Raw genomic sequence first — 13,220 nt, 5'->3', positions numbered from 1 at the left:
TTTCTCTTGAGGCCTAAAGTTTCTGATTTTTGAAGTTGTTGCTGTTATGTCAGCATTGATTTTTTAACTTCTGGATCTCACTTTAAGACGGATACTATGGATTTCAGCTATTAATTGAATCATCCATTTAATCAACTTTGATTAGAGAATTTGAAGGGGTACATCGACTAAAGATCAAATAATTAAACAAAATATTGCACTTACTAGTACATTTAACAGGGTACAACACATTAAACCGATAAAACAAAATTGTCAGCGACTTCCTCAACTACTCTTCCTTTAATTTTAGCATAGATGGTAGTGGTGCAATGATCCTCAGAACCTGCAAAGATTGAAAAGTTGACAATTGATCTCATGGCAATGGGGAATGGAACTTGGAAATAGAAGTATCAACACACAAGCACAAGGCATCAAGCTCAAAATATGGGGGTGAATAGAGAGTATTTGTAAGTCATTAGACTGAGCAAGTTCCCTGTGCCACCTACTATCTATAAATGAACATAACACTTATAAGAGTACTAGTCAGATAATGTGATTTGTAAATACATTAGACTTATTTTATGTTGGCTTTCCTAGTGCACTTGATGAAAAGTCAGTATTAGATAGCAACTACCAAGTCTGCTAATCGCTTATCAAGGAGAAGAGGGAAGAGGGAGAGGACATAAAGCAAATTGTTCTTAATTTCTTATGGCAGAAGCTGAGATGAGTTGAGCTAAATGTTGTTCTTATAGCAGACACTAAACATCAGCATACAGTCGTTCAAATGTTGTTACAAGCAATTATATTTTCGAGAGGTAAATGTCCAATTTCAACATCTGCCAGTTAATTCATGCATAATCTCACTAAGGTATGTTTCCTGTTTCCAACCAGGAACTCAGAAATTTAGTGGAAACGTTTAAAACCAGCAAGATCACTCTATTATTCTTCAGTCACCAAATGACCCTTTCTTTAGAAAAATCATTTGAATAGACCAAACTAACTTTAATGCCATCTTTATATACATATCTTGTTAATATAAGAACAATAATAAATAACATGAGATTCCTAAGCAAAAATATTGATCTATTGCTTTAATTTATAAAATTTGTTCCCTCTAATAATTGCTTCTAAGTTGTCATTTCTCATTTCCGTTATAGATATGCTGTTGTCAACGTGTCTATGGTCAAAGAAAATATTGTTATCACTTTCATTCCAGAGCATGTAACTGAAACAGACTCATCATCACAAAACAATACTAACCGAGCTTAGATGAGAATGAGAATAAAACGCGTAAATGCACTAATCTTATAATTACCTCATTTGAAGTAGGGTGGGATATAATCACTTCATGTGCGTGCAAGTGATACCCACAGTCCCCGGGAACAGGTTTTGTAGGCCGTTGATACCCTCTACATATAGTAAAGTTCATTTAAGATAAATAAATTGACAAATGCAAAGACAATAAAAACACCTCCTGTGGCCTGTAATCTGCATACAGCTACTAGTACATTGAATGAATAAGCATCTGGAGTCTGATGACATACTTTTCTAATCCAAGATATAAAGCCGTTAGCATTTCCACACATCACAAGAATTCGGCTAAAACAAGTTTATATCATATTGGTATTATAAAGTGCCTCACCTTCTATTGTTAATTACAAAATGACCTAATTTGAGGTACCTACACTTACCTTATACAACTTAACTTTTTTATAAATAGAAGGTGATAGTATAAAGGAAAATCACATTACTAACTAAAAATCAATAATAAAAAAACCCTTCACGGGACCCTTTTTTTTTTTTTTCTTTTCTTTTTTTTTTTTTTTCCCAACATCACCCATTAGAATTACCAAAAGTTAACTAATGGTAATTAAATTGAATTCAGAGATTTTAGTAAAATATAAACAACAAAACTCCCCTTGTTTCCCAAATTTGCACATCAATCTTATTTATTTTCTTGGAGAAATAGAATTTGGAGAGGCCTTCTGCAATTTATATTCTAGTAAACATCTTATCAATTTAATCAACTTTAATGAATTTATATTGAACGTCAACATTATATATGTAATGGGCAGTGATCGAAAAAATTGTTCACTTATAAGGTGTTTAGTACAACTTATAGTAAGGATTTATGGGAATACTCTAATATGACTTTCAATTTGGATGTGAAAGAGTATAACAAAAGCTGCCTTAGAAGTTGGAAGCATCATGAAAGAGAAAGGCCACACACAGAGAAGTATTTGATAGTTGCAGCATCAACAATTACCCACAAAGGCTTTTTTTTTTTGACAAGACCCACAGAGAAGTATTTGATAGTTCCATTATATCTTTACTTCTTAAGGACAGGCTACAACATATAAACTGTAGTACTGCTTATTAGCAATTTGTTAGCCATGTAGTCTCCATCTCCCGGAGCTCAACAAGATAATTAGCAAAGACCTGCCTACATACATGTTCATAATCCCCCCACAAGTTGGTTTGCATGCTTTGTTCAACAGATTAAACATGAGAAGGTAAAAGAAGGGATCCAGAATTTCATTACCCATCTTCTGCAAAGTCCTCCTCAACAAGCTCCGAATCAAAACACTCTGGTTGACCACCAGCAACATAGAGAGGATCATCTGAAATGTTAAAAACGACTATGGTATAAAGCAATATTTACTAAGTGGAAACAAACTCTACAAAGCAATATCATATTATCCGCTTCATTATCCATTCACATAAACAGATATTTTAATAAATGGTGCTATTTACAAGAAAAAAATCTAAACGGAAATCTCAGCTATTTGCAGTATCAATTCTTGAAAGACTCTGAAAATTCAGTCTTGTGAAGTTTTCGGGGACTGCTCCAAGTGGAATCAGCTTTGCCCATGACCAGCCGGAAAAAGTGAAGTCATATCCAAAAACTCACAAAAATAACACTTCACAAAGAGGGGCAATAATACAAAAGGTGGCTACATGTAAAACCATTAAACACTTTTGGGAGCAAAAGCATAGAGGGGGAGGGGCAAAAGAGTAAAGAGCTACAGAGATACAAATCACAGTATGTTAACACAAAAGGAACCTTTTGGACTTTTAGTTGGATGCAACATCCATAGATTAATAGAATTAGCAATTAATTTTAACCACTGATAAAATGGGTCAAGAAAAGGCATAGAAGTATGAAGAGTTTATCAATTTTGACATAATAATTGTACTACGGGAATAGTCCATACTTATGTCAATTCTACCAAATATCAAGGATATTATAAATCACTGAATGACCAACATGTGCTTCAATTTTTCTGGATTGTCAGATAATTAGCATCAGATTTTGTTCAGCATGGAAAAATTTTTTACATTCATTGACCTAAGAACACTGGACACTGGCGTATCGATCAAATATATAAGAATACCTTAGAGATGTAATCAAAAGTTTACCTAACAGTGGATATCCTATCAGGGATAGATGAATACGTATTTGGTGAGGCCTTCCTGACTGTATCTCAACCTGTTCAAGTAAGCCACAAATGAGAATAGTGGAAAGCTTCCTGATGCAAAGTTAAAACGATAATAGTCAACTCTGATGGAAAAAGTCTCTACATAATCCATCTTCACAAAGCTAAAGAGTCAGGTTTACAGTTATTAGCTTTTGGTAAACATCAATGTGGCCTGCAAGTGCTTTTATTCTATTTAACAAATACTCTGTCTCTCTAGTTGCAAATATGACACTTCATATATCATAATCATATTAAAAGCCACAAGGCCCTGCTCTATAAGAGGAGACACAAGCAACATGATCCTCATACTCTCACCACACTTTGTGGACCAGCAAAACAAAAACACTTCCCATTATATTAGCGGAGCAACAGTACATAACGCTTCCAACAAAAGTGGCTTTCTAGCATTGAAAATGCTTTAGGAAACCATAGATACAGGCGTCTAGACAACCAACAGCATCGGATAAATTCAAAATTTCAGATATAAAGGTAAGTCACAGGTGCTTGAGAAAATAGTGGTGAGCATAGTACCTGCACCAGTGACTGGTCTTTCTCAAGATCTCTTTCAAGAACCCTGACTTTGCTTAGGGCTGGTTTACCTAGTTAAAATGAGGGGAAAAAATCAAGATTATGCATCCATAAATTTTTTCTAGTAAACTCTACATGGAACTTTTATTCTCTCTTTCACCGCCTCTCCTCTGGCACACAAAACCGATTACAGAATAAGAATATTGCCTTATAGCTGTTCGTTAGATGGATTATTCTGGAACATTTAGCGTTGGAATAAAAACTACTACTATTTCTATCCCATTCTATTTTTACGTAACAAAATTAATTTTACAGAAGGTTCTTTTGAAAGGCATAAAGCCCGAGATCAGGGAGGGAAGACCGGCCACCTTTAAGGCAAAAGGCTTTGGAACAATCCCGAGTGCATTCGGCCTTCTTGCATTTTCTCGGGAACCAACTCCGAAGTAAGAAAGAGGAAAGACAGGGTGAATGAATTGCATTAGTGCGATTTGGCTAGCCATTTAGAAGTTAAATGAATTAATTTCCTAAATGTCATTTATTCATTCAAAGAAATGCCCATAATTTTCAAAACATGAAGCTTTTACTTTCAGTTATTACTTATTAACATTTTCTCGTATAATTTGAGAAATCAAAGAATTAAAAAAAAAAAAAAAAAAAACCCATATCACTTGAAATAGAAATGAGGGAGTATCATACTAGAACATAAAAAGGCTGTAAGATAAAAAGTAGTAGTCTTGCTCCTGCAAGAGATCTTTTATGTTTCAGGAAATGTTTCATCACGAGACTTAATCACTTAATATTGAACATGCTCTTTTAAATTGCATGATATGTTCTTTATGTTTGCAATTAAATGAGCATGCCAGTGTATTGAAAAGCACGTGTGCAGTGAGAGCCCGATGAGCTTATTGTGTGGTTCAGGTTGATCATTGTAGTTCCATTATTGCTCTATGCGCTTATTTCTCTCTATATATATCATATCACATGGGTCCTCTTTTTTGTTTCTTTCTATCTCTCTTATCTCCGTGATTTTAAAAGTGATGCATTAAAAAAAAACAGAGGAATTAATAATATTAGGAAATTTTGTATTTTACCACCCACATATATGAAATTACCACCCATAAAAAACACTCATTTTAAAATACCACCCCCCCCCCCCCCCCCCCAAAAAAAAAAAAAAAAGGTTTCTCCACCATTTAACACTTTCTGTTAAGAAAACCTTTTAATCTAACGTTTTATAAAAAAAATTCTTCGGTTTTGTGCCAGGGGTCATTTTTGCCTTACAAAACCGATTTAAGGTCAAAATTTACGAAAAATGATTGGAAATGCCTTGTAAATTCGTAAATAGCAATGAGAAAAATTTACCCATGTGGCCATGTGATGTAAATGACCTTTATTGTATATTTCTATTCCAACACCTACTTTGCCAAGCTAATATTCATTTTAAAAAGTTCTAGTAAATAGCCACCCTCTGTTTCAACAACTATCAGCTACTCAAAAACTACAAGGTAATCGGTATTTCTAATTTTTCCAAACATGCCCTGGCTTGAAAAAAAGTATAGTAACATATGAAGGTAGTGAATCATACTTGGAGATCTCTAACCTATTAGAGATGTGCTTCAAGGTTTAAGTTGAAAATTTAATTATTGTATGATACGAAATTATGAAGTATTAACAATACATGCAAAACTAAAAAAATTACATGATGGCTTTACACCGTTGTCCTCTAAGGCCTCTAAGAGTACTAAATTGATATAGGAACAAAAATTGAATTTAGATAGAAAATAACCTGAGGGCAGTGCAACATATAGACCCTTAGCAACCCCAGGATATCGTATAATTCCAATTGGCTTGTTGATCAGAACCTGTCAATTCATTTATTCCAAGGGTAAATGGACGCCGGGTTATGGTGTTTACTCCCAGGGTAAAAAAGTTGTATAAAAATCCAAATAGAAAGTGTTACTTTTTTTTTTGGGAATACCTCATTCGTGTCTATAATCCCCTTGACTAGTGCCCGATATGTTTTGGTTATCCTTCGTTCTACTTCATTCTCTGAGTCTATCTCTCTGCAATGCGTCAAATGTAATTTTAGGCAGTTAATAATGGTAGTTTATGATCTAAAACCATAATTCAAAAGATTAAAAAAACAGCTATCAAAAGAATAAATCTACAGCAATACAATAACTAACAATAATATAACAAAAGTAACGATCACATGATATTGTCCAGAAGTACAAGGAATCGGACAGCAACTGGGCTTTTGTCTACTAAAATTCCCAAAGTTGCTTTCTCTTCACACTCATACATGGAGCTACAGATACTGCTCTAAACATTTCACTTCAGATATACATATCCTTTTATTGTTTTATGAACATCTAACTATATGCTTAAGCCCCAAGATACATCAGACTTTCATGTATCTCAAACCAAAGGATCCTCAGTCATCAATCACACAAGAGCTGCAAGCCACAATATCCATCTTTAACATTACAGAATATGGTAATAAACACCAGCTGATCTAAATAACTCCTCTTGTAACCAAGGATCCTCAATCAAGCAAGAGCTGTAAGCTAACAGATCACTGTTGTAGTGGTCTTTTTAAAAGATTCCAGACACATCTTTGCAATAAGCTTCTAATCAGGCCAGAAAAAATTAAAAAGCCTTCTCTGAAAGCTATTCAAGCATCGGCCTTTCAGGTATAATATAGTAAATTTAGCATAAACAACAAACTAACTGTTATGTGAACATGCTCCATATCAAGGTTTTGTTTTCACAAAACTGTAGGTTCAACAATTACCAATAGCACACAGAATTATTAGTTCTGATCCTCCACAATTCCACAGAACCAAACCAGAGCATGTATAAAACTTAGTGACTTAAACCTTATCAAGATCTCATGTACTCTCACAGAGTGATCAAATTATGAATTTAAGTTAATAGTAATTTCTAGCTCACTTTATCAACAACTACTGAGTTGTTGAAGGCCGTGAAGCCATAGGCAATCCCAAAGAGGGCATTTTGACCGGGATGGAGGGACTAATTAGTGAGACAAGCTTAAAGAAATTATGAACAAATTGTATCAAAGCAGTCAATTTTACTAGCCTTTTTCCTCTCACCAATGATGTCCCGTCAGCAAAATATGCAGCAAGGCGAGCCTTAGCACTCTTCGTCTTTGCACAAAGCAATACACCTGTCATAGAACCAATCACCACATGACAAATAAGTGTCAATAAATTCCAAACAGTAATTTTCACTCACCAAGAAAGGAATCTCTGAGTACACCAAGTATAAAAGTAAGCGCAATGCAAAGATATATACAGATGTCATTCTGAATAAGATAAATATTGCAAAATCGTTACAGGAATGTAAAAATATATTATTAACACTCTTTTTTGATTAAAATTTGAAGTTTTTAAAGGTTCTCGCACCGGTATGACAGTTCAAGAGCTTTTAGCCTGTCCATACATTATTTACAAACAGATATAAATTACAACATATTTATCATTTTAAGCAACTTGACTTTTACTGAATAGAATAAGTAGGCTAAACTTAATTCACTTTTATTTATTAACTTACATTAACCACAAATGCTATTTAAAATAATTACTTCCAGCATCTGTGTTCACTCAATGCTTTCTGTGAATCTTAAGACATTACTCGAAATAATAATACTCAAACATGTTCTATTAACAAGATGATAAGAACAAGTGTTCAACAACTTCATGCATTAAGAAAAAGAATATTACACTAAAAATCAGGTTCACCAACACTTACAATTGAAGTTCACTATTCAACAAGAAGGCTGACCTGATGTGCCCCTGCCTAGACGGTGAACAGGAACAGGATGAAGTTGACCTGGTGATGAATTGCCATTCTTGTTCGCATGCCACTTTAGCTGTGTCAAAACAGTACGCTGCTGGAAGAGTCCTCCAGGTAGAACTTGCAAACCAGACGGCTTATTTATAGCAATCTGTCATGTAGCACCAAATATAAGCCAGCATGAATTTCTACTACGATCGAATGGAAAGCTCAAACTATGGATGCATAGAACTGTAGGAATAAATGGCTATTACGAATGCAAGGTTTTATCACCATCAACTCTCATGCAATTGACAAAGGATTTAATTACAAAAGCTTGTCCAGGTTTTGATCTGGATTACACAAGTAAATTTGATATATGTGTTTTATATGCTATTTTATCCCCCGTCTCACGGCCATTTATATGCATATTTGGGCTATTTGGAGCTACTTTTAGTACTAATGTGTGGTTTTAAGTGTTTTGTAGAGTTGGCATTTGTTTTGTAGGAATTTCCCGGTTTGCCGGCAATTCATATGGTTTTCCGGCCACTACGAGATGATGAAGCTTGTAGCACACTCATGACCGTTGATATAGCCCAAGACTGATCGTATCGGTGACTAAGGGCTCGGTTCGTGGAATTGGTCCGAGCAATGGACCAAGGAAGTGTCGGGCTCTTGATGATTGAAGCCAAAGGAAACAAAGAAGAGAAAGCCACGGTCAAAGAAGAGCCGGGCCTGATTGGCTGCTGATCGGGCGGTTGACAAACAAGAACATGAGCAATAAGGCGGACCCGTGTATTTCCAAAATCACCCTACTTTGATTAGACTAGGTATTGATAAACAAGTTGAAAAATTATTCAAGGTAATTGGCATGACTAGTTTGTCTAACTTGCATTATGATGCATATGATTATTTAACGGTAGAATTCATATCTACTTTTAATTTAATTAAGTCACGTTCAACTGTTTATCATGTTCAACTTCGATTGCTTAATAATGATGTGAGACTATCTTTAAAAGATTTTGGAAAAATGTTTTTGACTTGAAATCCGACAAAACCATTGAACCACCCCAAGAATTTTGTGTCGAGGTTTACATAGTCCTCACGGGGGAGGTTTTAGAAAGCTTCCAACATGCTAAGGGGACCATTATTCACCATCCCGTGCCAAAATTTTGGCAAAGATTTGTTAGTCTCACCATCTTTGGGAGGCATGAACCGGCTAATGTTAGGAGGGATGATTTGGAATTGTTGGCCTCCTACTTTATTCCAAGGTGTGGGAAGTTGAACATCCCCCTTAGGATGGCTCAACACTTCCAACGTAGTGCTAAGGCGGTCGAAACCTCTTGGGCTAGGACTCCTATTTATTTTGGTGGGTTAGTAACCCACATTACGATTAAATTGAAGGGTTTTACGCCTAATGGCCATAGGAGAGTGGACGGCCCTACCTTTAAGGACCTTACGTATTTGGGAAGCCTCAATTGGATCCAACTTACCCATAATGTGAGTCAGCCCGATGAGATGTTGTGGATTATTCATAGGGAGTCGGGTAGGAGAGACCAAACCTTCAAATTGCCTAACCTCGCCTTGACCAAGTTTGACAAGGGTAAGACCAGTTACACATTCGAGTTAGGTAATCTAGGAGAGGCACAAGAGGCTCACCATTCTCTACCTCAATCTCCATCTCACCCACAACCACCACCCTAACCTTACATGCATGACATCCTTACCTCTTTTGTTAACTACAACATCGATCCTAATGCACTTTATGACTTCTCGGCTTTTAGGAGCCAACTTGATTGGATAGAGATGGGCCAAGGAAGGGTAGAGAGTATGGTTCAAAACCTTGACTCTAGGGTGGGTTCTCTAGGACGGGTTGGACATGTGGAACGGAACCTAGGGAGGGGTCTATACCCTATGTATGATGACTATGCACGCCGAGGGGCTAATCTCCCCGAGGCTTTGGTTCCTGATTGGTTTTTATATCCTCGAGGAAGATATTCCACCCTGATGCTTTTGGTAGTTATGTGGACTATTCTACCGTCTATGGTTACGGAGCCGATGTTCCTTTTGGTGGGCTTGGGGGGAGTGTAGACCCTAACTATTTTGCAGGTAGTTCGGGTCATGGAGGTGCCGGCTCCAGCCTTGGAGGTTGGACCGGTTATGCTCGGATGGATGCAGATGATGATGATGATGATGATGATGATGAGTAGCTTTTCGTAGCTACATTCCCAAGATAATGAGAGCATTGCTTGATTTGGCTTTGGAGGAGATGATTTTGTATATATGGTATTACTCTCTCTTTTCTCTTTTTTTTATTGCTTTTTTAGGATAGTTAGATCTAGTAAATTGCAAGAGCCTGTTAGATCTAGTAAATTGCGAGAGCTTGTTAGATCTATGTTGATTAATAAATTGCGAGAGCCTGTTAATCATGTTATATGTGCAATGTTAATTATTAATTGTTATGTTTTATCTCGGGATATTTTATTGGTGAACCTGTGACCCTAGGCTTCTTATTATCGTTTTATCTTGGGATATTAATTATTGGTGAACCTGTGACCCCGGGCTTCTTATTATCGATTTCTCCCTTTTTATTCTCCTTAGTTTAATTCACCTTTAAAAATAAATTGGTTACTTAATAGTTTAGATTATACTACTTAATTAGGAATAGAAATGGTTGTTTCCTTGTGGATTCGACCCTATTTCCCTATCTATTATTAGTTAGTGGTTTTAGGTTATTTTTTTGATTAGATGATACGACTTTAGCCTCTCAAAATCTGACCCTTTCACATGCCTTTCCAGTTTAGATTGACGTATCATTAAGACATTAACTTCCCCAATAAGCACTGAGTTTGAACTTCCAAAGAATTATACAGCCAACCTTAAGAAAAAACCTCAAAATTATTTAAAAGTATTATCATCCTATTAAACAATTTAACAAATAGTATTTTTCACAAATTATATCGTATACCTCATAGCACCATGCATGAGGTACTCCATTTTTTTTAAAAAAAAAGGACTTAAGGTACTCCAATTTTTAAGGTACTTCAATTAACTATGGTCTTAAATTGTATTTTTTTGAGTGATTAAATTTGTGTATGTATATACTCTTAATGAGTACTTTATATATTCCTATCCATAATTGACAAAGATTAAGTTTATTACAAATAAAGGGCATATTTATTTGCCCAAGAGCACCATTTAATGATAAAAAAATGTATATTCTTCACAAAAGAACAATACTTATTGCACAAATATCAATAAATTACAAAAATTATTCCCTCGGTCCCTTTTTGTTTGCACCATGGGCCCACTTTTTTTGGGAGCTTTTTGGGTCAATTTGTGCAAACAATAAGGGACGGAGGGAGTACAAGAAATACATGAAAAAACCAAATGCAATTAGCATTAGAAATATTTACCATGTCATCATCTTCATAGAGCACTTCGAGCAAAAAAGGTGTCTCGGGCTCACTCCACGGAAGTCGATGATAAACCAACTTCGAACCAACTCTACAACATTTAACACTCAATAAATGGTAGTTAAAATACTTAAATTAAAAATATCCATATACGAAAGGGAAAAAAAATTAATACTTCCATCAAATTCCATCATTTAACTACAAACTTCACAATTGTCAATTTGGCATTTTCCAAATCAAGCTTCACACTTACTTTATGATTAAGTGGATATCATATACTCCCTCCATTCATAATATTTCTACATTTGTTTGTGTGTGATCCAAGTTTGTAGACTTTCATCGAATTTTCTTACATGCAAGTATAATAAAACAAACAATAATGGGATATAGTAAAAATCCATATCAATGCTTAATTTTAAAAGCATCAAATTTTTATAGTAATTAAGAATGCAAATCAAAGATATTACGGAGTAACACCTATTCTTAATTACAATTCTTATGACCAAACCGAGGGCTATAATCAAATTATTGATGGTCTAGTACTCGTATTTTAGTTGGTTAAAGTCTTGGAATAGAACCCAAGACAGGGTTAAGTCCAGTCTACATCATCGCCCTTTGTAACTCTCTATACACATTTTCTTTCAAAAAAAACCTTAAAATAATACTGACCTAAGAACAGTATCTGGATCAGTAACAATGTCCCCATCAATTGTAATCTGTCCATTATGAATTCTCTGTAACCAACTGATTAAACCAGGAAACACATTAAACAATCAGAAATCAAATAAAACTACGAAAAATCAGATAAAATAAATCAAACCCTCTAATTATCAAACAAAATAAAACAAACCCATTAATTATCATTCATTTATAAATGATTCAATTTCAACAAATTGAAGAAATTGGGGAAAATAATAATAGAAAATTATATAGAAATACCCCTGTAATGGAGCTGAGCTAGAGTAATTGGAGGAGTAGAAATTGATGAGAGTTAAACCTAGAGAGAGAAAAAGAGGAGAGAGAAGGTGTTAGTATGAAATTGAAGAGGGTGTTGAGTTGTGTAGTTGCAGGTTAAGGGATGAAGGTGGAAGAGAGAGAAAACCTGAAGAAGAAGGGGAAACGACGTCGTTATAAGTGAGACCGTCGTTGAATTCAGGCCATTGTATTCCGATTGTCGTCGTCATTGCTGCTCTGTTTTGGTATTACTAAACTTGGATTATATAAATTCCGATGATTTTAGTAAGGAAATCACGAGAAAATAAAAATAGATTTGTTTCATGTGTTCTCAAAATAAAAATTAGTAATTTCATGTGTGTTTTCTAAGTACAAATTTTAAGTTGCTCATTAAGAGTCATTGAAGTATTTCTTACTCGAGATAATTGTGAGTCGTTGTGTAATTTTATTGGTTTAGCCGATGTCTTAAGTTGTTGAGTAACGATTAGATTAAAAGTGTAATTAGGGATGTCAGTGGGGCGGGTCAAGTAGGAGATCCGCCCCATTTGGGGCGGGGATGGGTCTCGGTTTGGCGGGTGGTGGGGCGGGGATGGGGATAAAAACCATACCCGCTATGGGTGATGGGGCGGGGGTGGATTTTAAGTTGTACCCGCCCCACTTCATACCCGCCCCATCGCCACCTCATACCCACATCTATATATCTTTTAAAGCAAAATTACATACTTTTATTCAATTTATAAAATAATTACATGAAATACAATATTAATTATAATACTTTGTACGACACTTATATTATAACACAAAAATGTGTATAAAATGTTTTATTTTATAATTCGTATTAATTATGTAAGATTGTGTATTTGAGATACGGATTAGGTGGATCTTGGGTGGGGATTAGGCGGGACTTTGGTGGGGATAAGGTGGGGATGGATATTCAAGTGGGGGGTGGGGCGGGGATGGTTTTGGAGTTGTACCCTGTGGGGCGGGGATGGGGATGGGGATGAAAATTGGACCCGCCGCGGGGATGGGGATGAAAATATTAGGTGGGGATGGGGATGGGAAGACCAAC

General features: G+C 35.5%; 1 protein-coding gene across 2 annotated transcripts; it reads right to left on the bottom strand.

Annotated features, from left to right (window-relative positions):
• Positions 1-163: 163 nt before the first annotated feature.
• On the bottom strand, positions 164-12,516 carry LOC145556215 (RNA pseudouridine synthase 5-like). Of its 2 annotated transcripts, XM_081617866.1 has the most exons (13): positions 12,300-12,516; positions 12,137-12,194; positions 11,867-11,941; positions 11,198-11,288; positions 7,791-7,953; positions 7,086-7,173; positions 5,965-6,049; positions 5,773-5,848; positions 3,990-4,057; positions 3,400-3,469; positions 2,522-2,600; positions 1,295-1,388; positions 164-322 (listed from the first exon to the last, which is right to left on the bottom strand). In XM_081617866.1, exons 1-13 carry the CDS (start codon positions 12,379-12,381, stop codon positions 269-271), a joined length of 1,083 nt encoding a protein of 360 aa, XP_081473992.1. In that variant the 5' UTR covers positions 12,382-12,516; the 3' UTR covers positions 164-268. The 2 variants fall into 2 exon arrangements, with proteins under 2 accessions (XP_081473992.1, XP_081473993.1); XM_081617867.1 differs by lacking the exons at positions 11,867-11,941; positions 12,137-12,194; positions 12,300-12,516 and adding an exon at positions 11,451-11,853.
• Between the last annotated feature and the right edge of the window lie 704 nt (positions 12,517-13,220).

This window comes from Chenopodium album, chromosome 8, assembly GCF_948465745.1.
Source record: "Chenopodium album chromosome 8, dcCheAlbu1.1, whole genome shotgun sequence".
Taxonomy (NCBI): domain Eukaryota; kingdom Viridiplantae; phylum Streptophyta; class Magnoliopsida; order Caryophyllales; family Amaranthaceae; genus Chenopodium; species Chenopodium album.
Note: the sequence above shows the minus strand (reverse complement) of the source record. Positions and strands in the feature narration are given on the sequence as shown.